Consider the following 25,768-nt stretch of genomic DNA (forward strand, 5'->3'; position numbering starts at 1 on the left):
ATAGGAAAAGCAATGGTTTTACCATTAGTTGTCAATTGGGATAGTTAGCTGGTTTTCCCAAACTACCATCTCAAATGTTTCTTTAAATAATGTCCTCAATGTTACTCCTGGATCACGAAATTAAACTATAGGTTTATGCTATGACCACCAGTTTTAATAATTAAAATTGTGTTTCTGCGAAATTATGATTCGTTCTTCATTTTGGCTCGGACAGCTTTCATTGTTGTAAAACACAGGAGCCTCAGCCACTGTTGCCATGGAGAAGAAGCCAGTCATAGGCACGAACCAGAGCGATAGAGGATTGAGAACGTTTTGGTGGTGCAGTTGAAGACGGTGCTATAGTTGTTACATTCATCCAGAAATCCAAAAGTGAACTGGTGCAGCATGCTGATTGTTTAGCCTCTGCCTGCTTTAAGCGCTACCTGCAACATAATTGTATGCTCTGTGATTAGATGGTTCTGGACAAAATGCACCTTGGGAGTTGTAGTTAACATCTACCAATAAGTGTTTATGGACACAGACTTGTAACTTTGACTTTTTATGATTATCCAGGAGATTTCAATTCGTAAAAGTAGAAAAATGACTGGTCGTTGTATTTCCGAAAGTGAAAGGGGAGGAGCTTTCCATTAATTATGATTGTGTTCCATCTAGATAACAGTAAGCGCTACCAGTGAGCAATCACGTACAATTACAGGGCAGTGGAACTAGCACACCAGGCATGATATGTAATTAATGGTATATGGTACACCTGTGATTGGCAAGTTAAAATGTGCACCGTAAGAAAGTTTGCTGTACGAAATTCTGCTGATGCTTCGTCTGCTTTGACTCCGAGACAATAAACGTCTCAGCAATAAATCAAATCAAGGTGATGTTTGCAGTGAATGAAGTGGGCAGTGAAGTATTGACTGTAAAGTCTGGCCAACTGTCACAGAGCAAACAAGGCCTGACAGCTGGCGGGTAATTACTCCACCGTTATCAGAAGGGCACCGCCTTGGCAAAGACTCAACCATTTTGCCCCCACTACGGTACAAAAGGAAGAAAGTTCAAAACTTAGTAAAAGACCAGAGACAGGCAATATGCTGATTTCTTCTAAATTAGCAATAACAAACCTTGGCTTTGGTGGAGGGGAAGTCTGTGGTTTACATTTTGTTTCATTAATGAAAGAGCCAGTGCATTATGAATTTCCAAGTAAAGCAAAGTAATAGCTGAATATCACACATTCCCAGGTATCCGTAAAAATGCACCATTCCTATATCCGCTCACTCTATTATGTAGCCCCTTGCAATGTTAATAAACAGTCTGGTTGGGGCTGATGTAATAAATACAATATAACAGAGAATGTACCACATCATCTTGCGATTTCATCACTTACCTACTGGCTAAAATGAGGCCTATCAAACCTGCTTTACTCTTGTTTCTTTTTAATGATATTCCAGTGTACCGATCATGTTCTTTTCTATTGTATGACTAAGAACCAAAGCTTAGAGAGTCTGATTGAGGGATGAATAGTGCACAGCTAAAGAATAATAAATATAATGACAGCCGTTACCACAGATTTGTGCTATCGCAAAGAATGATCTCAGCTTGATTGTACCGCATACAGACTGCAGCACTCCTCAGCCTTGACTGCCACCACTGCATCATTACCAAGCCAGCAGCCGCAGTTGCAGTCTGCTCCCACCAGAGGAGAGGGGTAACAGGATGTCCTAAAGGGCACTCCTGGGGTCTTTCCATTAAAGCTCTGCTGCCACTCTTCAGTTAGCTACCCTCATTAATTATAGAGACAAGTTAATGCCTACTGTAAAAGAGGCATTTCAGAAAAGCTCAAAGGAGTCGGGAGTGAGAGCGGTGGTCAATGAAGATGCTACAGCAAAAGCCAGCCATTCAGGTTTCAGGAGGGAGGGACATTTGTCACTCTGCTGAATGCCATGGAGAAGGTACAATAAAATGAATCATGTACCACAGATAAACCAAATCCAGGAATGGACAGGCAATTCTGACAACAATGTTATAGCATTACTTGATGCAAAATGCTTAAAGCAATTAACATGTACTGAAAATAAGAATCTACTTTATAGAGAGGCAAAGTCCCACCCCTCTTAGAGGACCACTTTGGGATTCTATTTTGGGAAAAACGTGTGTGATTGTAAACAGCAAGAGAAAAATAAGAATTGATCCCGTTTGAACTGTGCCATGAATTACACTTTTGATGTTTGTCAATTAAAAAAAAATATTTGCACATCATTTGGTTTAACTGTTGAAGACATAAATAAAAAAACTGTATTGCAAGTGACGTCTCTCGCTGAAGGTACATGCCAGTGTGTTGAGGTTACAACATCTTTTTTAAATTTTAAACATGTTTCTTATGTCAAATTTGTGGAAGTGTCAAGCGTGTGTATATGTGTTTTTAGTTTGCTTGTTTGATTATGCTTTGTCCCTTGTTGTGAGCCTTCTATCGGAGAAGGAGACCACAAGCGACTGTTTATACAATGTGGCAAAATTCTAAGACTCCTTTGACTTGAAAGGCAATAAAACTGGAGCACAATGTGAGCAACACAATCAATCCAAGATCCGATAATGATAGTCACAGAATGTGCTCATGATTCATTAGCTTTGCATTGTGCTTGAGGCAGCATGTGGGCGGAGGTGGCTAGGCCAACTCCTCTGTAGAGTTTATTCCCTGTACCTGCACTGAGGAATGGCTTGTGCTAAAAATAGCTAAACTCACTACAATCTGGACCACAGCGTGATCAGCATCATTAATACTGTACAACTACAGCCCACGGGATGCCTAAATGATTTCTGTATTGATTCGATTGATCCACACTTAATTGCATTCCAGTTAGGATAGCAGCTCAGCTATCAGCTATAAGCTCAGATGACAAATATATTTCCTTGTGTGATATATTTACAGAATATTGCGCAAACAGAAACAATGAGTAGATGTGTGAAGGTTTTTCACTATTCTTCCATGAAACTCTATTGAAGCGGCTCCTCGCTCCTTCCACTGCGTACGCAGCCAAAGAGGCCCGGGGCAAACAATCACTCTTCCCTTCCAAATGAGTTGGGAGACTGACGTGCTGGGTAGCTGTGCAAACAGCGCCTCATCCCCTCAGCAGCACCTGTCTCTCACCCGGGGGACGGAGGGGAGCTCCATGAACGCCATTTATTGAGAGGAAAGCACCACTGTTGAAACCATCCCCTCCAGACTGCTATTCTGCTGCCATATGGCACACCTCTGTCTGTGTACTCAGCCAAAACAAAAGGCACAGAGCTGTGACCAAAGGCTGAGATTATTTCCTGAGGTCTTTCTTTGTTCAAATTCTGCAGATTTTCAGTACCACCACAGCTCATATCATATGAACTGAAGTTAACAACAAGTTATGGTTATGTTTATCAAACATTACTGCTTGAGAGGTCATTTTGAGCCATGTCGTCATTGTTCAGGGAATTCTTATTTTTAAAGCTTCATCATAGTATTTTGTCTTTGCTGGTTTTATTTCTGGCTATGCTAGCAGTGAGACTTCAGTGTTCTTCATTTAGCACCACCAGCAGGTCCATGTTTACAAATGACACAAAAACTTGAACAGACATTCATGGTTCCCACATTATGTACCCTAATGAGATCGGGGATGTCCTGACTTTTCATATAGTGGTATCATCTTCAATTTGTACAATACTTTTGGTTTATGAATTAAGAAACCCATGCCATTCCCATCAGCCTCAGCAATACTTTGAGTTTAGTGCTAATTAGCAAATGTTAGCATTACAAATCCTTACATATCTGCTCGCCTGGCTGTAGACTTAGACTTTAACCATACACAGGATTTTGTACTTTCCTACAGTTTTGAAATGATTTTATGGATTCTGCCAGGTTCATGCCAAGTTTTCATAACCTACATTCTAACAATGAACACTGTGTAAATAGTATCGCTTTTGAGTATCATTCTTTTTCATATCCAACTCTTTCAAAGATGTATCTTACAGACAATGCTGGCATCAGACTATGGTCCCTCAGAGCTCTCAATTTGATATTTGGTTTGGGGACGACTGAGCACAAGACAGGACACAATAGCAGCAACTCATCTCTAGTTTTACATAACAGAGAACAGGGGAGGGGAATCTGATTGCTCAGAAGATACCATGCTCTACTCAGTTAGTCATGACATAAACACCCCCAGAGACACAATCATATGCACAACTGTTAAATCCTAAACCCATGCCACTACTCGGCCTGAAAACCCATTTTCCTCAAGACAGCAATACAGTTGTTCAGCACTTACACTGTTCATAATGTGATTTCCTTGTGTTAGATGTGGGAATAGTCTCCTGTTACAATTACAAACATTATAGGGCACAAAATGGAATTTACTGAACCAAATGAAAAGATACCAGTGATTGAGTACTTACTCTGCACTATAGTCAGTGAGACAGAGGCAAATGGAGACAGGGGGTACTGAAGAGGATAGGAGATACCTATAAAAAGACTATCTTTGCTTGTTGTCTAATTAACAGACACACAATCTATATACAGACACACAATGTAATGAACCAGGAGTAATGACAATATTTTACTCAACGGATTTCTAGCAGCTGTTGTAGCTAAAGGAGGAAGACACTTGAGGAATATCTTGTGACAATCAGGGGTTATCCTGGTCATTGAAGCCAACCTGGCTGGTTTCCAGGTTGTCCAGCTAATCAGAGACTGAATAGATCTAGATAGTGGTATAGAGAAATTCATAAATAACGGTATAAATTAGTGTTTCTCCTTGTAGTGAGATCACCAAGAGCTAGGGCTGCAAGATCAATTTATTTGTTGTTTATTTTCTCAATTCATAAATAATTGTTTTCTTTATACACCTACTAATTCCTTGTTTTGTCATACTAACAATCCCATGGAAAAACATAATAAGTATAGTTATATAAGATAGAAACGCATTAAATTACCACATTTGAGATCAAATATGTAATGTTGTAAGAATGATTTGATTAGATCTTAATATTACTAATCAAATAAATATATCCTCATGTATTTTGAATTGCAGAAAAAAAAGTAAATTGGAAGAGTTCATCTTGTAATGCAACTGAGAGATTTGATTGCAGCAGAAGCAGAAATGTATGGTATAACAGCTGAACTATAAAAAAAAATTGTAGACAGCAAGAACCAGGTGAAGATCCAAGGTCCCTAAAGACAAGAGTGCATGTAAGGATGACTGTCCTTAAATGTTAGAAAAGCTAACAAAAGACCTTAATTAGTTGATGTCATTGGTGACCCTGCATTCTCATCTGTTACATTCAATTATGAATCATTACAAACTCAAAAGAACACTATTTTATCGGCAAACACTAATGTTACTGTTTCTAATCAACACATTTTCGGAATTGACCCAGAACCTGCAGTGGACAGCTGGCTTTGTGTCTGCGGCTTGTTGTGTATTTCCACTGGCCAGCCTCTTTGTCCCCTGCGTGTGTTCGTCTATCTCCTCTCCAGAGACACTCATCTCTCCTGACTGCTGCGCTGACACACACACAAAGGAAAAGGAGACTGATTGCATGCATGAATAGTTTTTAGTGTAATCTGCAGGCCCAGACACACGTGGAACAACGGGAGCCAGGCATTTATTTGATTCTATGATGGAATAAAACATTGACGGATGGATGATGTGCCCTGCAAATATATTATATGCACACAGGCACACGTAATATAAGCAAACAGTGCTAATGCACACAAATAATGGCTCTCATAAGTAGCTCAGCCTGTCATCCATATACCAAGAGGAAACATAACTCCTCTGGAGGAAAATGATCCAAAACAGGTGGTAAATTAGACTAAGATGAACGAAACATTCACACCGGGATTTTTTAACTCTAAATACCAAAAACAACCAGCCCGCCTCGACTCAATTTCTTGCTGCACCAATACACGCGGCTGTCTTCAAGCTCCTCTGCTCTCTTCCTTTTTAATTTCCATAAGTGGATTTGTTCAACCGCTTGCCGTGGCACACCTGAGAGACAGTGTGTATTGTCACTCTTTGAAGAGAGATAAAAGACAGTAAAGGAGAGCAGGAGTGAGACCTGCTGAGAAAGAACAGACCTTGTATTCTCAGTGCAGCTCAAGTGGCCCTCTTCACAGGCTCCTAGCCACATCTGTACAAAGATGACAGGATCACGTATTTCTCTTAGAGCCACTCATTTGTGAGAGTGCACTTTCTCTGCAATGCTCAAGATCATGCACCTTCCTCCTGGTAAACAGCTCCAACCTGCCAGCTGCCGTTGCTCCACAGGAGGTTATCCTTGGGGATATATAGTAGAACATATTGAAGAGGGAAAGTGCTGTTATCCCTCCTTCATTTTATTACAATTATAATGCTTTGCCGTGGGTATTAACATTGTTATTGTTTTGAGCATGCAATGGTGTTAAAAGATCATAATTTGCCCCTAAAGAGGTTAATGTGTGCCAGAAAACACATTAGATACACGCTTGAGTTTCTTAAATCAAATTATAATGTTAGCATGTTAGTTTAGACACCTGGATTTGTTGGACCACCTATACTAGTGCACAGTCGACACTGATACACCAATCTGATACACTAGTCAGTGTTACTGACTAGTGTATCAGATTGGTCATGGCATGACCAATCCACATCAATTACAAGTCCTTTATCAATGTAATTGTAAAATTCAGTTTCAGTTACATTTCATTCACTCACAGCTTGCGCTTTTTGTGCCACAGCACAATATAGCTGGGAGCACAGATTTTAAATACTCAAGTATCGGCAGAGAAATAGATGGATTAGTGCATCCCTTGTTTGGAAATTTCAATTTGATAAATTCTCCAATCAAAAGCCCTCAGTAGTTTTATATTCTTGTCCAGGAGCGAAACGCCCTCTGTCTTCTCCGGCTGCAACGGACAGGTTGTGCATTCTGAAACTCCTTCATGCAAATCCTACTGCACCAAGCTGTAACTTGAATAACCTCTCCACCGAGGGGCTTTTGCCGACATCATGCTTTTTGTTTATTGCCACACTCTTGGGAAACTAATAGTGTGTGTCAAATCTCAGGACACCATGCCAGAAGCTGTGCATGTGGCAACAATCATCATATTCCTTTAAACATTGATTAAAGCATATAACTTATGTCAACTATTTAGTCCGCTGCTGAACTTCTCAACCCTGTTTGCATGCTGATGTTCATATTTTATTCACACATGAATAAGTGGAAATTGACACTATACGGTGGTTAAGTGCTGTTTGTATAAAGATCAAATAAGATGTTACAGTAATTATTCTAAACTACAAAGCATGAAGCCTGTAGGACCTGACAGCTCTTCGTTTGAGGAACTGTTTACCTGTTACTGAATACATTATGTGTGACATTATTCAGCCAACACAAAGTCATCATTCCAGTCAAATTAATTCACTGTAAGCAATACCTCAATCTGCTGACGTTAAATCCCAGGGGATCCATTAAACGAGGTGCCTTATGGAAATCAACTGAACTACAGATCCAATTTATATGAACACATTCAACCTTGGAATAAGCCTCGGTGTGAACATGTATAATGGAGGACTGAAAGACACTCGTTGTCACTATGCCCATAAAAGCACTATGCCCGTAAAAACATTTTGTCACATACAAACGATAATATCTAACCTTTTTCTTGAACAGCAATGAGCACACTAAAAACATCACAGAGGCAAGATCCCACAGAGCACGCTGAGTATAGTAAAACTGCAGAGGAGACAAATAAGACACGAGACGCTGAGGCATGCACGGAGGAAAAGAGAGATGGAAGAAGGAGGGGAGGGACGGCAATTATGAGCTCAAAAAACCCTGCAGTGAGGCTGTGTGCAGCAGAACCACAAGCCTGTGTGAAGAGAGAGAGGTGACCCGTGGAGCAGATGAGGGCGGGATGAAAGAGAGAAATAGTAGGAGGACAAAAGGGAAAGAGAGGAGAAATATGTCTTATAAACACTGCTCACTTTTTCTCTTGAAAAATGCTCCCTTGTAGAACTTTAGACTTAAATGAAACAATAAAGGCTCAACTGGGAGTTGAAGATTAAATTAACCTCAGTAACCAGTAAGTCAGAGAGGTACTGATGGGGGACATCAGTACTTCTCTGACTTTCACTTTTCTGTTGGCTGGCTGGCCATAGAAAAGTGCCACGGCTGCCAGACTGCATCTGATTTCAGCTCAGCACCTGTCCTGAGAGTTGATGACACCCACATTATTTTCAATTTCCATCACAAAGCAACTTTTGTGTTGGAGTACGCGACCAAGAATCATTCACAAATAACGACATTGTTGGACTGAAAGAGACTAAGGATACCCATGCTCTGTGATGATAATAGAATATGAATTGCATGCAAATCTCTTAATTTTCTGCCTGCTGTTGTGCAACATTGTCAACAAAAGTGCTGTTCTGCTGTTTTTCACAGTGAGTGTGGTAGTACGAGCATATGCTTGTGTTTCCTCATTAGTCTGCAGAGGCACAGGACCTTGAAGTACAAAGCGAGACAATGGCTGTATTCTCTTATACAGCGGAGAGCCCTCTGGCCCAAAGACAAACTGGACCAGAGCGATGAGTACCAAAAAGAAGTCTGGCTTAGATAGCAGCGCAGTAACATGTGTCTATTAAAACTTTTTGAAGGTATACAGGTCAGTATTACAGGAGCAAAAATAGAGCAATCAAGTCAAATAGTAAATGCTAACCAATCAGAACAAATTTCCGTTTTAAATTGCAACGCTGCTAACTTTTTTGCAGAACAATCTTCTCAAACAACAGATATAGATATATCACAAGTGATGTAAAATGATGTGCACGGCTCTTGTGTTGTCCTGCTACACTTAATGCTGAGCCAGATATAACATTGCAATTAAAATTCAATTTGATACCAAATTTTGCTTACACATTTTTGAGGTCAGCGTTTGAAGACCGCTCTTATCTGACCAACTCTCTGGCTTGAGGTGGTGCATTACTCCTGTGCATCATAGCTGCAGACTACAAACACCCTTTGTTATCTGTAATTGATCAAAGTGACACTGTTTTCCCTCCATTTAAAGAAGTTAAGCTTTCCATTGCTCTTCCTTTCGCAATCCCCACCAAGAGTTGCACTGCACCATGTAAACTCATTTATAAGGCCACTGAAGTAAACTGTATACATATTACCAACAAGCTGTGCAATCTGTTTGCATTATAGCTGCAGGCTATATCCTGTTAAAGTGAACTTTGGCCTGATAGGGGAGCTGGATCATCAACACTGCTCTGCTCTTATCCACTTCTCTTATTAGCAGACCACTCACCACAGAATATATTGCTCTGGAAGGGAGTTCTAATATTCATGTTTCCAGGTGGAGCATAACCTCAGGGCCCTCTGCGTTTCTCTCTGTCACACAATACATCCTAGAAAATACAATGGAGAGCTCAGCAGACTGCCACCAACACACTGACAGACTGCCTGCCTGCCACATACATACACACACACACACACACACACACACACACACACACACACACACACACACACACACACACACACACACACAAAGAGACACTGGGGAATATGAGAGGGCCATTTGGTGAAACAAACCCAAACAAGCTCTGCAACTACATTTAGTGTCTCTCTACTAGTAGAGAGACACTAAATAGAGCAGGGTTGTCCTTCAAACAGAGGATCGGCGGTTCGATTGCCAGCTCCACTAGTCCATATCGATGTGTCCATGGGCAAGACACTTAACCCCAAATTACTCCCGAAAGCTGTGCTTGCGGTTTATAAATAGGTATGAATGGTTAGTTGGGGTCCTGATGGCCCCTTGCATGGTAAACTGCCATCAGTGTATGAATGTGTGTAAATGGGTGAATTATGACATGTAGCGTTAAAGCGTTTTGAGTGGTCGTAAGACTAGAAAAGCGCTGTGCAGTCCATTTCCCATTTAGCATCTTACTTTGATGCAGTGCAACACATTGAGAAAAGTGTTTATGTATGTGAGCTTTTAATGAGTGCATAGCCAAAAACACATCGCATCTTCAGCTAAGCTCTTTCATTAATTCCCAGTAAGCTAATGCAGGTCAGGCAATGTTTGAGTTCCCACTAATACCCGTTGGAGTATCAGAGCTGTGTGTGAGATAGCAATGACACACAAGGCTGAAGATCAAGGACCACATTCAAAGGCAGCAAAAGAGCATCAGCTCTTTGCAACCTTGACACGATGCACCAGCCCTTTTATTATAATAAGGCGTGACTGATAAAGTATAACTGGCAAGTGGCTGCTCCCACATGTCAAATCCCCACGAGAAAGATTGGAGGGGGCTGCAAGGAGCTGTCCTGCCCTGCTCTGCTGTGTAGATGCTACAGTCATGTAATGCTTAATCGCAACCAGCCATGCGCCACAGGTTCAGCCAATTGTGATGCCGGCGCGCAGTGATGCTGGTAAACACAAGTGACGTTCTCCGGAGGTTACTCCTCATGAAACATGCAGACCTAGCACACATTTTAATCATTCATATGAAGCATAGCAACAGTGTGTCAGCCTCCGTGAACTCTGAACACACACACACCTGCACACAGACGCACACATAAGTATGCAGGCTTCCAACCCTGGATGACTTTTGCCTTTCTGGTGCAGAACACTTCTGAGGTCCTGAAAGTGTAAAGTCAGCAAAGACCTGCAGTCACCAGGGATCTCTGAAGTGTCACATTGTGCTCTGCAGCTAAAACTGTTATAACTACTGTATATATAAAACAGCTTTGCTCTGAGCTGGCGGCATTCACGATGAAGATCTTGAGGAAAGAACATGTGGTCTCATGAATATACTCAAATACAAAACACAAACAATTCACTGTAAACAAAAACAGTGAAAATCAACATCCATAGAGCTGGGTAGCGAACCGTAATAGTTTTTCCGTAGCGACTGAAATGTGACTGTCCAGAGATACCAACATCTGTCATGAAAGGTATGCTCATATTTGCAATTGTATTTGGTTATTCTTTGATCACATAATGATTTAAGTCATCATTTTGCCAACATTTTAATGTTTACTTATGAGAACTTTGGTTTGATTGTTACAAAATAAGGATTTTACAAAAACAAAAGTACTTTTTAAAGAATAAGGTAAAAAGTATAATTTTGATATGTTTTATAGCAGATGTTTTTCACTTGCCACAGCAGGAAAAGCACAGGTGTTAGTATTAACATCAATAGCAGGAAAAGCAAAGGTGTTACAAATAACATCGCCATGACAGTGAGCCAGCATGTACAATACCAAGAGCCTGAATCTGAAGCAGACAAATTGAAATTAGCCATTATTAATGATATTATTCACACCTGTGCTTTCCAATACTGTGACATGTCAACTCGTATAAAAAATGCTTAAATAATTCCCAGCCCAGAATGCAATTGGCAATTATCCAACACATCTAATTGTTCACATGAGCTTTAACAGCAGATTATCTATGACGATAATGACATCACAGGAGGTAAAAGACTGAATGTGTGTCAGGGGATCAGTAGGACAGTCCCAAGAAGACCGTCCTGGTTGATGTGAGCACGGCATCAGTCACAACACCACCACTGCCCTTTATCGGCATTCAGGAAACAAATTAACTTCCTGTGAGCGCTAACGGCCGAGTCTTTGTCAGGGTGCTTTGTAAGGGGAATCCTGACCAGTGAGTGATCTCACATTTCATTAGGGTAACTGTGGAGTCACCGTAGCAACAGCTGAGATCCTGGCCCCATGTTTCAAAGTAAAGTATCCTCAATACACACACACACACACACACACACACACACACACACACACACACACACACACACACACACACACAAAGGCTCCCTCCCATCCCCCGGCAGTCTCCTCAACAAGATGTCAGCAGACCTCAGGAGAACTTGTTTGGCCACTATAGTGAGAGGATCTATGGTCTCACACCAGCTCTGAATTATGTTGGTACAGACTTTTTTTTTTCTTCTTTTTTTTACTTTTGGGCAGATTAGTGACCTGAAAGCAGGTGGTTGTGGATTCTTCCAACAAAACAGTTATTAGAAAACTAAGGGAAATCACAGGTTTCACATGTGTAGGCTATTATTACCTCTGCAGCTGAAAAGGAGTGGGTCAGTCCCCTGTGCTGACAGACATTCAATGAATCCGTAATTAATTAGAAACACAACGACAAAACACTTGAGGTTTTCGTAATGCGTGACAGACAGTGAAGGAGATAATAAGTACGATCTCCGTCTTACATCATCACACGTATATTTATAAGCACTTGAGGAAATAATAAATCAGCAAATGGAAAACGCAAATTGTCAGAAACAACAGGCCTTGGGTGAAAGGGCGCCTAAATGCATCCTACTCTTTATGAATTTTAGTCCAAATTCTAGTTTAGTCAAATTCTTTCAGGGATAGTCAACAACTATTTCCCTGTCAGTTGAGACATGTCTTCCCCTCACTCTCTTTATGCCTTCTCTCCCTACATAAATCTCACAATACTGCTTTTACTGTGACAACAGGCACGCAGACACCTTAAGAATGAAGATGCAGAAGAAATAGTAGCACAAACTGTGAGACAGAGCTTTTAAGGCTAACTGGGGATAAAAAAAACTGCTTTTAAATATCATCAATATTTCATCTAACAGAACAAAATTTGAATAGTGTTTGAGTTATGCTTTAGTTCAGACCCACAAACAAATAAGAGTGTATGCTGTATTCACAGTGAGTGAATCCACTCGATTATTATCTTTGTCTTATGTTATTTCTTTACATGAAATTTACCTGTTTTTCAGACGTGACACAAATAAGAGACACCGCTGAGGTCTGATGCTCTGCTGCTACATTGTATTAAAATCATAGCAGAAGAGGCCTGAGGGCAACAGAGGAATTCAAGCACTTCCATCAACGTGGGACTGGATGAGAGATAAATCTACATGTCTGTGTTATGATGAGTGCTCACTTTTTCCTCCTCCAAACATAGTGGAAAGATCCATAATTCATTAAAGCAAAACTTGATGCATTACAGCTTTAAAGATGGACACATTTTCTGCCCTTCTATTGAAAGCGCTCAATGCTCAGCTGCGGTGCATGCATATCGTGTGCTCCTATAGTTTCTGCTGAAGGGGCCTTTATAAACACCATGGGGACGTTCCCGTCATTGAGGAAGGTGATACCTGATTCAAAGTCAGGGAACGGAAGGAGGCTAACATAAATCAGGTGCAAATCTTAATTTGGAGCCATAAAACAGTTAAGGGAAACGATCAGCGTGTAATGAACACAGGTCTAGTGGGGAATACATTCTCGCCCACCGGAAGCAGGATATGAAGGTGAAGAGGAGAAAGAGGAAGAGACAGAAACACATAGAGAGGAGATTACGAGAGACTGGGAATATATGACCTAGTTATGCCTCTTACTTTGCATTCCTTAGTCAAGGTATCATGGGTAATTAGTTGTTCTAGCAGGCCAGAAGCTTAGAAGAGCAAAGTTTGAACTAAATGAGGACTACACTCTAGCAATGTGGTTAGTCAGGTGCATTAGCCCGCTTCCTCCCACGGCCAGTTTAGACAGAAAGATAGGATGCCAGACAGTCACAGCAGAGCCGGTACACATTCTCCTCTTTCACTCCCCATCTTCCAGCCTGCTGACGTCAGCCACCTAGACCACACGACTCTGCTGCAAACAGCACACCTGCTGGCTTCACAGTCCATCTGGCCCAGCTCCATCTCTGGCTCAGCTCCCCAAGCAGAAACGCAGATCTGTTTACAACTTGGGCAAACAGTCACCATCCTGCAATATGGCAGTATCTATTTCATGCTTGCTCCTGGGAGAAAAGGGGAGCGATTGCAGCAAAGCCTGCTGCTGACAATAGATATCAAAGTGGCAAAAATCATGCATGTCTTATTAATGTTTAATTGCTTTACATTGCAGGTTAAATGTTTCCCCTATGTTGTGGAGCCGATTTAATGAGTCTACATGTTGCTGAATTGTCAGAGAATCCTCTAAGGATTTTCTGAGACCCCATAACTACAAATGCACAACATCCACAAAGGGAACAATTGTGTGTTGTCATTGATGTGACAGGCCCTCTCACCTACTTTTTTTTTATGAAATCAGCATGAACATAAAACTGTACAATCATCAAAGCAGTGCTTGTAGTGGTGAGACAAAAGGCACATCTCGATATCAGGACCTAGTTCTGTTTCCCTCTTTTCAAGCAATATTCGTCAGCTGACAATACCAATTGTTGGTTTTCGACTGTGACAGTAAATTGTGTGTGGTAAATTACCGTTTTTATAAAAGAAAATGTCATAGTATGCACATATGAATACTGTGGTCACTACATGACAACATCAAGTCTTGCATCAACACCACATGCTTTAGTTATGCTTCTTCCAGTGTACATCTGGAAGGGCCACATAATGTAACTTATAGGCACATAGCAGCAACGGGATCCCTTATGTGCATTATTGATGCCAGTGGCTCAAGGGAAACTGCATGAGCAACACTAAATGATTGTAATTAATATCAACAAGCAGTAATCCAACAAGCAACAAGGAGAGAGACAAACTGACACATGGGATAAATAATCCTGTCAAAACGCCCTTTCAGTCATGAATTTACAGTGTCAACCTGAGCTTGAGGGAACTGCCATGTCTGTCCTACAAAGCTCCCTGAAAGCCTGCCACTAAATTCACTCGTGAACTCTGGAAATAGTGGGTCACGTGCAGGAAGTAAGGAATCAGCCTTGTGTTATTTGAAATTATAAAAAAATAACTCTATATAATTCTATGCAGGGTCTATACTGTCTCTTGGCATACACCAACAGCGGGACATGCAGGCACTTGCGCGCTTTTGTGCCTGCCAGCTCGGACACGATTGCATCGCTATTCAGAGCTCTGCGGGGCGGTCGACAGGTGACTAACCTGAATGGTGCACGTATATTCCGAATCGTCCAGCAGTCTGACGGTGCAGCTGTATTCCCGCTCAAGATTCCTGATGCTGCCACTCATGAATCGGCTCAACATCTTCTCAGAGAATCGCTGCTCTGCGTCTAGGACCAGAACAATAAACTCAACACCAGCGTGCCAGTGAATGTCACATTGACCACAATCCCCGGTCCCCTAAACTGCCAGCAGCCATGGATTCAGCCGCCGAGGCGTGCACCATTGTTGTCCCGTTAAGTTTCCGTGCAGCGGGCCCGTGCTAAGAGCAGAATCCAAGGATGCCCGCATCCAGATCCAGAGGCAGCTCAGCCCCGTTGTGTGTCTGTGGTGGAGACGAGGATTATCTCTCACCATTCACTGCTGCCACTTGAGCAGGCGGGCGGGTCCCAATGAGAACTGACGTCAAAGTGAACCAACGGGAGAGTGTGGCGTTTACCCCGCAATTTGTCTTGACACACAGCTATAGCTCAAGTACATTTAAAAAATATCTTCTGATTGTAAAATATAAAGTGAATATAGGGTCATTTTATTTATTCTGCAAAACTGGTGTTAGTTGCAATGCCTTACCCAATCTTAACATAACGATGTGATGATAAAAAAAAATAATAATAATAAATAATAAAAAATAATGCATCCATCCAGAATACCCAGGCAACTTTTAGCTGAGAGGTATTCATGAATTATCGTTGTGAATAAGCCTGAATCAAACAATTTATCAAATGGAATATCGTTAATTTGTAAGGAGCTCCAAACAATATCTGAATTGAAATATATCTCGCAGTGTCCTCTAGGGTTGATTAACTGGCTTTCAACCAAAACCATAGACGAACTGGCCTAAATGCATTGGCCACGGTTTGTTTAAATATAAATAGTTTTGTCAACGTAGACAAGGAATCCTGGAAAGGGACAAGGCATTATTTATCATACCTCTTCCTAGGTCATATTGGGTGAATATTGAATGTATTCTACTGACACCTGCCGGCCAGTCATCGTTAGTGCGTTTTAAGCAGCCATCAGATCAGTGGTTGGGTGTGAGAACTGACTAGGGTCTCTGAGGTGGAGGATCTCCAAATTCAATGTAGGTGTGATTTTACTATTTTCATTTTGTTTTATTTCCGAAAAAGTGAATTTCCACTCACTTATTTAAGTTACTCATAGCCATAACACTTTATAATAAATCACCTGTGGCCAGATCCTCCTTCAATTGAATCAACATCAACATCATAGCCCTAGCACTGCTTTTGTCGTTTAGTTAGTCACTGTACTTCTATTTCACTGTATATACTTTATATACACTTCATATACACGGTATATACTTTTCATTTGTGCACTTTGTTTTTATTTAATTTTCTTAAATGTATTAAGCCCTGCTAAATTATTGTATTGTATATATTGAGGATTTTTCATACGTAGTATTTGTATGTCTTCTATTTAACTTTGCTTGCTGCTGCCACAAACAAATTCCCCCCTGGGGATGAATAAAGTATATATATATATATATATATATATATATATATATATATATATATATATATATATATATATATATATATTTATATTTATATAACATAATAATTATGTGTCAGAGTTTGGAATATTGAAAAGTTTGGAATATTGAAAATGTACCCCTTCCGTAATCATTAGTTATTTGCCGTGACCCGGATTCGAACCGGGGTTGCTGCGGCCACAACGCAGAGTACTAACCACTATACGATCACGGCGAGCTACCGGGGCCTGGTGCTGCTGCTAGCCAATTTGTCTGAATGACAACGAGGATACCGGTTCTTTCAGTTTCCAAGGGTCTTCACTGCGGTTAGTAGTATATATATACATATTTAAGACAGGAAAGTGTAATGTAAAAATATCAAGGCTGTTCTTACATTTACATTCATACTTTTAGTAGTTACAAGAAGCTAGATAAAGAACTCAGCTAAGTTATTCCAAAGAAGCACCTCAAGGTTCCCTCAGGGTTTATACAAACCAGAATTAAGCATCATACAATATCATTTTGTTGATGGTTGATTTACATGTAGTCTATTCAATCATAAAAATGTGTCATCCATCTAAACATATCAGTTTGCAACAGAATGACGTGTTACAAAAGACTGAGAAGCAAATAGTAATGCCAGTAGTGGTCTTTAATGGATAAATTATGAACAGTAATAGTCTTTATTTGTTAAATTAGGCTCGCCAGCTCGCCACTGATGAAAAAGTATTTTACAATGTACAATGAACAATGGTTAAGAAAAGTAGTCAAGTGTTAATGTTTCTTCAGTGTTAAGATATATGAATTGATGGCTGGTAACGCAAACCTCAGTCATTCACTCATCACTACCATCAACCACCGATGATTAAGATGCAAATGATTCAGCAACTGAGTCCTAATCACATCAGTAAAAAGCATCACAATTTCAAACTAGTATTTACAATCGGACCAGAAAGGCCTAATGTCGAAGAGGGAAGTCTTGCAGTTCATTTTCATCGTTCTCTTCTGGTTCGTTGCTCCTTGTAACTGCAACTTTAGCAGCACACTCTGCCTTCCTGGTGAAAGGGCGACATGGACCAGCCAGAGTATGATGCAGCCGCGGTTTGCTGCTCCGAATGTTGCCCGTACTTTGAGCCGAAGCCCCTTCTTGTTTCTTGGCTGTTGTTGCATGGTTCCTCGTGTACAGTTTGCAGGATGCCACCAGAGGCATTCCAATATCCACCTGTTGGCTTTCTGTCTGGCGCAGCTTACTGTCCATGTGAGTATAGTGTAGATCCACCTTGATGACCAGCGTCTTCTAACAAATGCAAATGATAAAAACAATATTACACATTTATTTTAAAGTCTTTCTTGTGAAAACTTACTCTGTTTTGATTGAAAAACATAAATAATATTAAAAAAACTTCACAGGTACAGAATCAGGACACGTCATCAACTGCGTACCGTAAGTTTTTGAAGAGCACAAAGTCGCAGAGTACAGTCCGGGTTATCCGATTTTTTAAATAGTAGAGAATCCATCTCCTCTGACCTGCCAGGGCTGGAGAATATGTCTTCCATTGGCTAAGGATTTAAAGCATAAAATATGTTGTCAGCATTATCACAATTTTTAAGCAACTATATAACATGTATATGTTCGATAAACATGTCCTGTATTTACATTGGCCTGGCACTCACTGCTGGAAATACACTATAAAACTGATTAATAAATCAGCCACTAGATGTCAGTATGGGCCAAGACTCTGCATGGATGTATCACAGAATTAAGAGAAGTACAGCAGATAACTATCACTACATCCTGCTTTGTATGTGGCTGCAGCAGGCTGGAAATCCATATATGGACAGAACTTCCTCAGACATGTGAAATATGGGGGTAAATGGTCGTCATTGAGAAATGCCTGCTAACACGTGGAAACAGGGTGAGCAACATGGAATTAATAATGATGTAGACATCACTTACAGTTTTTAAACTCAATATTGAGTTTAGTAACTCTTATAATAACAAAATCGGACTCAAGTGATGTGTCAAAAGACAAAACAAAGGCAGTAATGTTGAAATTTCCGTATACTGTATATTTACTTTTTACATATAGTGTGTTTCTGTGTGTGTCTATGAAAACGAAAGGGTCTTGGTTCAAGAATGTCACTGTGTAGATCTTGTATGGCTTCTTTATTGATGAGAATAACACTTGAAAGGATAGTTTTTAAGTAAAAGTGAAATACTTACAGGTATGCTACTCAGGGTGACGGTGCAGTCCTGGGTTCGGGGGCCTTTAGTCTTTACAGTGGCAAATGCCACCAAGACATTGGAGAACAAAGCTGAGAAGCTGACTTCCACTTCTACACCGCAAACAAACACCAGCCTCTTCTTCGGTGGTAGCTCTGAAAGGATACATGAAACATGAGGAAGTGTTGGTTTTTTATTTTTGTGATGACAACATACAACTGTTTTACTATGACTGCACTTTTGTATTATTAGTATTAGATGGTCAAAATAACACTTAGATAGAGCAGCTGATTTAACCAAACCCTGGATTGAGCACATTAAGGACTTTCAGCCTGTCCGTTAAATTAAGCTGCAGACTTTTTATCTTTCATGTAGTCTGAGAGAGACTGAGGAGATTATCATATTAGCTGACTGTTCTATTATAAAAGGGTTTAAGTACATTTAAGGAAGTGATGGTGTCACAAGCCAACTTCCTACCATTAAACAGGAAAATAAACCAGTTCCTTGCTTGATATCACAAAAATATCACAATAAACCACAATGTCTGCACTTGGTTTGTCACATGCTGTAGTGTAGGAGGTGTGAGTATGATTATAGAGAACAATCTATCACACAATCAAGGTGACAACGGATCAAGAAATGAAACTGGTGTTTACCTAATCAAGATGAACTGGAATGTGGATGTATTTTACATATCCTTTCTGCAATGCGATTTTACCGATTTTACAAACTGTCCTTAACTCACCATTTGCTTGTCTCCAACAGGCCTCTCGCTGGTGAAGCTCCCTTGTGTGGCCGGTGGTGCGAACTGGGTCTGCAAGGGATCGAGGTTCCTTTAGGGTGTGTTTGATTTCCACCTGCTGCTTGCCTTTGACAAGAGGGTCTCTGCCTAGATCTGGTATAGAGAGAGGAGGGAAATACTGAATAAATATGATGCCCGAAGAGCTGATGACAAAACTCAACAGCCACTTTACATACAAATTGAATTATTTCCAGGGTGTTTCCCCTTTTGAACTCATACTTTGTACCAATATTGAAAAAATCAACACTTCATTAACAACTAAAACCTCCATAAAATGTGTTAGCAACGACAATAGATTGTCCACCCATGCTCTTTGGCTCATGGGGCTGTCTGAGTTTTGCAATAGCACTGAGAAAGGTTCATCAGGTTCACACTGGCTTTGAGAAACTCAGGGAAATTTGAAGTGTTATATAGTTAATATTCACAGTAATTGACTAGCTAAATTGGAAAACCCCGATTCACCAGAATAAAGACATGCAAACCTGGGAATCATTTAAAAGGTTAACAGGGTGGGATGGCTGGCCAGTGCCGAAACCATGGTCAAATAATGTAATGTAGATTTATGCTTGGCTTTCGAGTGGATATGGCATCAGGAATATTTGGGGCGAGCTGTCTTCGCTATAATAGATGAGCAACCAGCAGCTCATCATCACCATCTCTTTTTCCGTCTCTAAATAAATCCCAGACATGATGAGCAGATGTAAAAAAAACAGAGGCGTAGCAATTTTTAAGTTACCACTCATATTGTGGCTCAAGGATTTCAAATAAGGAGTCCAAATGATAAAAACCTGTTTTAAGAATGCCCCAATCATGGTTCCTTTGTCCATCTAAATATATCCACAGACACAGAGTTTTCTGTCAGCAGGCCGCCCTGTGACCCTGTGAGAGCAGTGGCAGGAGGTGCCCAAACGGCAGAGCAGCTGTCTTGCACCCTGCAGCTCTCGGGTTTCTTGCTGTTCTCTTGCCAACAGTGTGAATTTCCAGAGAATGAGGTCACATGCTAATGGTACCTCGAAAGATTATTCGTCCAGAGACCCATCAAACAGAAAAACACACTCTCAAGACGGGACAACTTGATAACTCTGTCACAGCTACACTTACAAGTCTTGAGTAAACAACAATAAAATGAGTTGCCAACAATTGTAAAACTTGTCTGTGGTACACCCAGTGCACCAAAGTACAACCTGTCCCCATCAGATCCGTTTACCCCAAATCTACCAGAACTGTCAACCTACTGGAAGTGGAAATCTTTAAAAAAAAATTGTGATTTTAGTGATAAACAAGCTTATCTTTCTAACAGCGTGATTGATCAACTACACCTACCCTTCCTACATCATCATTTTAAGGCTGATATATTTTGGATTTATCATCATGTTCTCAAAACCCGAAACACAGTCCTATTTATCAACTTACCCTCGGACACCTTCTCTAGGACATGTGTGACTTTCTCCGTCTGTAGGATGCGCTGGTTCAAGTACTTAGTGAAGATTCCAGTACTTTTCCCCCCATCCTGCACCTCGTACGCCTCGGCATCTTCACATCTGCATTAGGGCAAAGGAAATGTTGTTGGGGAAAAAAAACATATAGCAAAGGATTTACTTCTGCTTTTTTAATAAACATAAAGTTCCATTCCACAGCATGTTGACTGAAAAAATAGGTACCAGTTTCTGTATTTGTAATTAAATATGTGTAAAAGCGCTAATAAAAAGTACATACGTGGCATAACCATAAACGGTGTTTCCACTTGGTCCCAATGGCATGATGCCTGAAGGTATGCAATCCTGGTTGTACCTTCAGAAGAAAAAATAAAATTTGCAGAAAACTGAAGCAATCAAAATAAATAAAGTTACCTAAATGTACAGTATAGTCTGTACGTATGTATAATACAGTATGTATAATCATCAGTTTAATAGTGTAATAGTGAAAACATACATTAATAGCTGTGCCTACCATTTTCTACAGGTATCCAGAAGAATTACACTCAGTGCAGTCCGTCTTTGCTGCATACTGAGCATGACCCTCTGCACACAGACACAGTTTTCAGGTCGGTACGGTTGGGGAGCATCGACGGCTACCAAGTAGTTCCTCCCAACACGCTCATATCCATGACCCGCATAGTAAAAAAGGCCTGTCAATAGTGTTAAGAATGCATCTAGTTACCACTTATTATTATCACATTTTGCATTGAACATTCGCAATCCACTTAATGTTTGGAGCAGCTTAGATGAAGGTCCTACTGGGGAGCAAAACACAGATGCCTATACATAATGATAGGTTTCAAAACTCTCTTAATTTTCCATCTTTGTTTCATTATTTACGAGCAAAAGTAGAGAACAGTAACAGAGAGTATAATTCTGATGCAGCATGTCAGTTCTCTTATCATCGCTTCTCTATATTCATCAATATCCTTTCATATTACAGCTCTATCATTTGCGTATGTGTCTGCTGTTTAATAACAGTAGTGGCCTTGTTCCTCTGAACAATATGTCTTGTTCATGAAGCTCTATGTTATTAATAGCTGAATGTTTTCACACATTTCAATGTCACCTCTTTGTTGTTTAACACTGTATAACTGACTATCACATGTCAAAATAATTACCTTTAGTTGATTGTTTCCCTAATTTTGAATGAGCCTCTTCAAATACTATACAAGTCGCTCTCAAAGTGTTACAGGCACACACAAAGTGCCATACATAATTTTAGAAGTTAAAACGCCTACGCTTTTTTTTTACCCCTCGTCTGCCTATTTGACCAAGCATACGTGAGAAGCTACAGATAGTGAACCACGCAGGGATTCATGACCCATGACACGTGGACAGCAACAGATAAGAGCAACAGAAACTGGGGGAAGAAGTTAAATTGTACTTAAATCATGAATTAATTGACAAATGTTTCGGAAAAAGATGTATCGCAAATTCTACTCACCATAAACTCCTCTGTCAAGGAGCTGAATGAACTTGTCAATAGCCGTCAGCATCTCCTCCCTGGTGAGATCCAGCAGTGAAACCACTCTGAAGCCAAGCTGCTGCAGAAGGTTGGCCAACTCGTGTACATCCATAATGGGGGCCATTAAGGCAGGGTGATTGGTGTAATTCAAGTTGCCAATAAGTAGGGCAACTTTATCAGTGGCTAAAACAAAGATCAAAGTAGAATTCTAATTATAGCAACACAAGGGAAATATCATATGTACCATGATCTCTTTTACTGTAGCGCGCTAAAAATAGCAAGGGTTGACACTGAGTTTCTTTCCATAAAACCGTACCTGTGGGCGCTGCAGGGGGAGGCTGATCAGTTTGCACTAGAGGATATAAAACAAAAGTTTCACACAATCAGTTTTATAAACAAAAATCTGATCTAGAGTACTATGTCAATAGGACACATATCAGGCAGTACAATTAACAATTCCATACATTTGCTGCACTGTCCATGCCACGACATAAGTTACAAACCGGAGAAACTCTGAAAAAACTAGTTTCACTTTACATCACTTTCCTGTTGTGTGTCAAAGGCTCGGATCAAGTACTATTTGGAGTCTAACTTCCCTTTTAGTGTGTAGAAATGGGAAAGTACCAGCAGCATAATGGAAATAACTTCTAAGTGCTAAATCAGTGTAATGAAAGGAGTGTTAGAAAAAAAGGTTTTCTTCACAGGCCTTTCATTGAAAATGTAGGAAGTAAGGTCCGAGGAAAGACAATGATAAAACTGGGGGAAAAAGACCGACTTTAACCAAGCTGATAAAAGTAGTTCCAGTTATGACTTACCAAAGTCAACATCGACTGGTTCAGTCCACGTCTCCTCCAGCACGTTAGATATGGAGCACAGGTATGATCCTCTATGTTCGGCTGTTGCACGGTCAATCTGCAGGTATCACAGTTGATTATGTTCCGACCATCTTTTGTCTTTCTGGCTATTCCCGCACATGTAAGATTACTCATCAGTCAAAACTTTGGCAATATATTAACCAAAGGGTGCATGATTCAAAGCCATTGAATTGACACAATAAATGAAGCACAGTGTAAACAATCACGGTCAGCACTGAGATAAGTAAACACCCCATCCTTACCTGCAGCATGCCTTCATTCTTGTCCAGCAGCAGCTGTCCATTTCTGTACCACTGATACTGCGGAGTGGGGATGCCAAAGGCAGTGCAGCGGAGAGTGACTTTTGTACCTTGGTGGACTGTCTGGGGTTTAGGGTTGACAGCAATGTGCGGCTCTCCCAGCCAGTGTTCTGGCAACCCTGATGATAGATAAAGATTTAAACCCACAGCAATATACTAGCAATGTGCATGAAACTGTTGCAACAACAACAACAAACAAGCACCACACTACTACAATATAAATACAAATACAAATGCATACCTGACTTATCAATGTCCAACACCTTCACTTTCACCCACTCGCTGAACACCCAGTTACAAAAGTGGTCATTCACCCGACACACATAGAGCTGAGTTCTTTTTGCTCTGATGGTCAAGTCTGCTTCAGTGCCTCCGGGCACCTTGAAAACAAAACAAAAATGATATTTTTACTAAGTACAGAAACGTTCACGCAGAAAAGAAGATTGTTTCCAAGACTATGTCAAAATGTTTCTCGATATGATGTTTAACTTGTTTCAGTTTGTCATTTTTAATTATAAGTGCCATTAAAAATGCTCGAGTATGTTTTGAAACCTTCAAAAGAAACGATATATTTTCATTTCAAATGTGTTTTGTTACTCAAACACATAAGCACAAGTGAAATCCACAAACCTCCTTATCATCTTCAGTGAACCACTGGTAGTTGAGGATCCCTGTGCCCTCAGCGCGGACCCTCAGGGTCAGCCTGTGGTTCACAGGCACACACACAGAAACAGGATGGCGCACGATGACAATTCCTGAAACAAATCAGGTGAGAATCTCAGTCGTCTGAACTCATACTGTGGTGTCTGAAAAGTCACTGCATGTGGAGTGGTGAAGAGACATACCGCTGATCATAATTCGACAGGGTTTGGTGCGGGATCCATTCATCAGTGCATCTTCTTATTATTATAGCGTAATAGACTGTAGGAAGTGGAGTCAAAGTTTTCAATTAGTATTTTTATATAACTCCCTTTAGTAGGCTGCAGGACCAAAAATCTAAAAAATGAATAATACAAAATGAATTCCTATCCTCTGACACTTCTCGTTTCTCGTGAAATTAGTTTTAACTGTAACGCTCAGGTTATACCGCAGTAAACAATACTGTAGTTTCGGTGAAAAATTCCTCAAACACTGATGTCTTAATGCATACCTGCCGTCAGCCTCGTACCAGTTGAGCAGCTGTCGGACCTCAGCCAGTGAATGTTTTCCTCCTCTCAAACTACATCATTTCATTTATATCGAGAAAACTCTCCCTTTCCCGGAACATGGCAGCGTTCACACACATTACCGGTAGGCCTGTAATATGGGAGCATCTCATCGAGTGTAACCTTCGGCACACTGGAAAAATAGAGAGATTTTATTTTATTTTAAAATGGTACGGCCTTAGTTTTATAAAAATGTCCAAACAGACGAACACCGCACCGGTTAAGTCCACGTAAATAGTGTAAGGAAGATGCAAGTGGAGCCACTTTTTCAACCATTACGGTAACGAGCGTTCTGGCCCTTTTTCAGGTGCTGTATAATCACAGGCTGAGGTTTGGGGAAACAAGAAGCACTCATTCACTGTGTTTTCAAAATTCTAGATTTAGCCTGATTTGTGTTGAAGTTCTTACAAAGATATTAAATAAATTATTGTCACCATGTAGTGATGATGAATTGTTCTGTTCTTTGCTTATGTACACAAAACAGCATTTCACTCACTCCCACAAATTGCCCAACATCGTAGTTCATGTGACCTTTATACTGGAAATGCACGAGCTGTCTGTTATGTGTGCACATTTTTAAAAATGTCTCACTACAACAACACTATACATTTGAACAGTTATGGCTTATGTCGTTAAATATAGCAAGTCTTTAAATACTTTATAAGAGTATACACTGTTAAGTAAATACATTCATAGTTATATTATTTCTTAGTATCCCTATCGCAATGCAGATGTTTATGTTAACAAAATGTTATTTGTTTTCAATAAAAATTACACTGCGGGTGCATTTTTTGGTTTGTTAAAGCTATGTTTTATTTTATTATTATTTTATTAGAACTTTCATTTAACTAGAAAAGCCTCAAATCTCTTTTTCAAGACTGAGTTGGCCAAGAAAGAATAGTGATTTGAAGACAAACGTGATTATAATTTATGAATACAATTTCTGATTTCTGAACTGTACTAAATATTTCTTCCTGTAAATAAACTAAATATCAGCA

General features: G+C 40.2%; 2 protein-coding genes across 2 annotated transcripts in view; both read right to left on the reverse strand.

Moving 5' to 3' along the window:
• frmd5a (FERM domain containing 5a) overlaps positions 1-15,014 on the reverse strand; it is a gene marked incomplete at both ends in the record, with an annotated part of 49,712 nt that extends 34,698 nt beyond the window's left edge. The window contains one exon of the mRNA XM_079224175.1: positions 14,913-15,014. Within this exon, the coding sequence (XP_079080301.1) occupies positions 14,913-15,014 (102 nt within the window). The remainder of the gene's footprint in view (positions 1-14,912) is intronic.
• A 2,042-nt stretch (positions 15,015-17,056) lies between these two features.
• malt3 (MALT paracaspase 3) lies at positions 17,057-24,453 on the reverse strand (the record flags this gene model as incomplete). The annotated part of the gene is made up of 14 exons (XM_079223115.1): positions 17,057-17,716; positions 17,863-17,979; positions 18,644-18,798; positions 19,389-19,538; positions 20,859-20,986; positions 21,162-21,236; positions 21,396-21,573; positions 22,371-22,574; positions 22,708-22,743; positions 23,207-23,303; positions 23,509-23,684; positions 23,807-23,945; positions 24,196-24,320; positions 24,411-24,453. 14 exons carry the CDS (start codon positions 24,451-24,453, stop codon positions 17,378-17,380), a joined length of 1,962 nt encoding a protein of 653 aa, XP_079079241.1. The 3' UTR covers positions 17,057-17,377.
• Positions 24,454-25,768: the final 1,315 nt, after the last annotated feature.

This window comes from Taurulus bubalis (genome assembly GCF_910589615.1).
Source record: "Taurulus bubalis genome assembly, chromosome: 9".
Taxonomy (NCBI): domain Eukaryota; kingdom Metazoa; phylum Chordata; class Actinopteri; order Perciformes; family Cottidae; genus Taurulus; species Taurulus bubalis.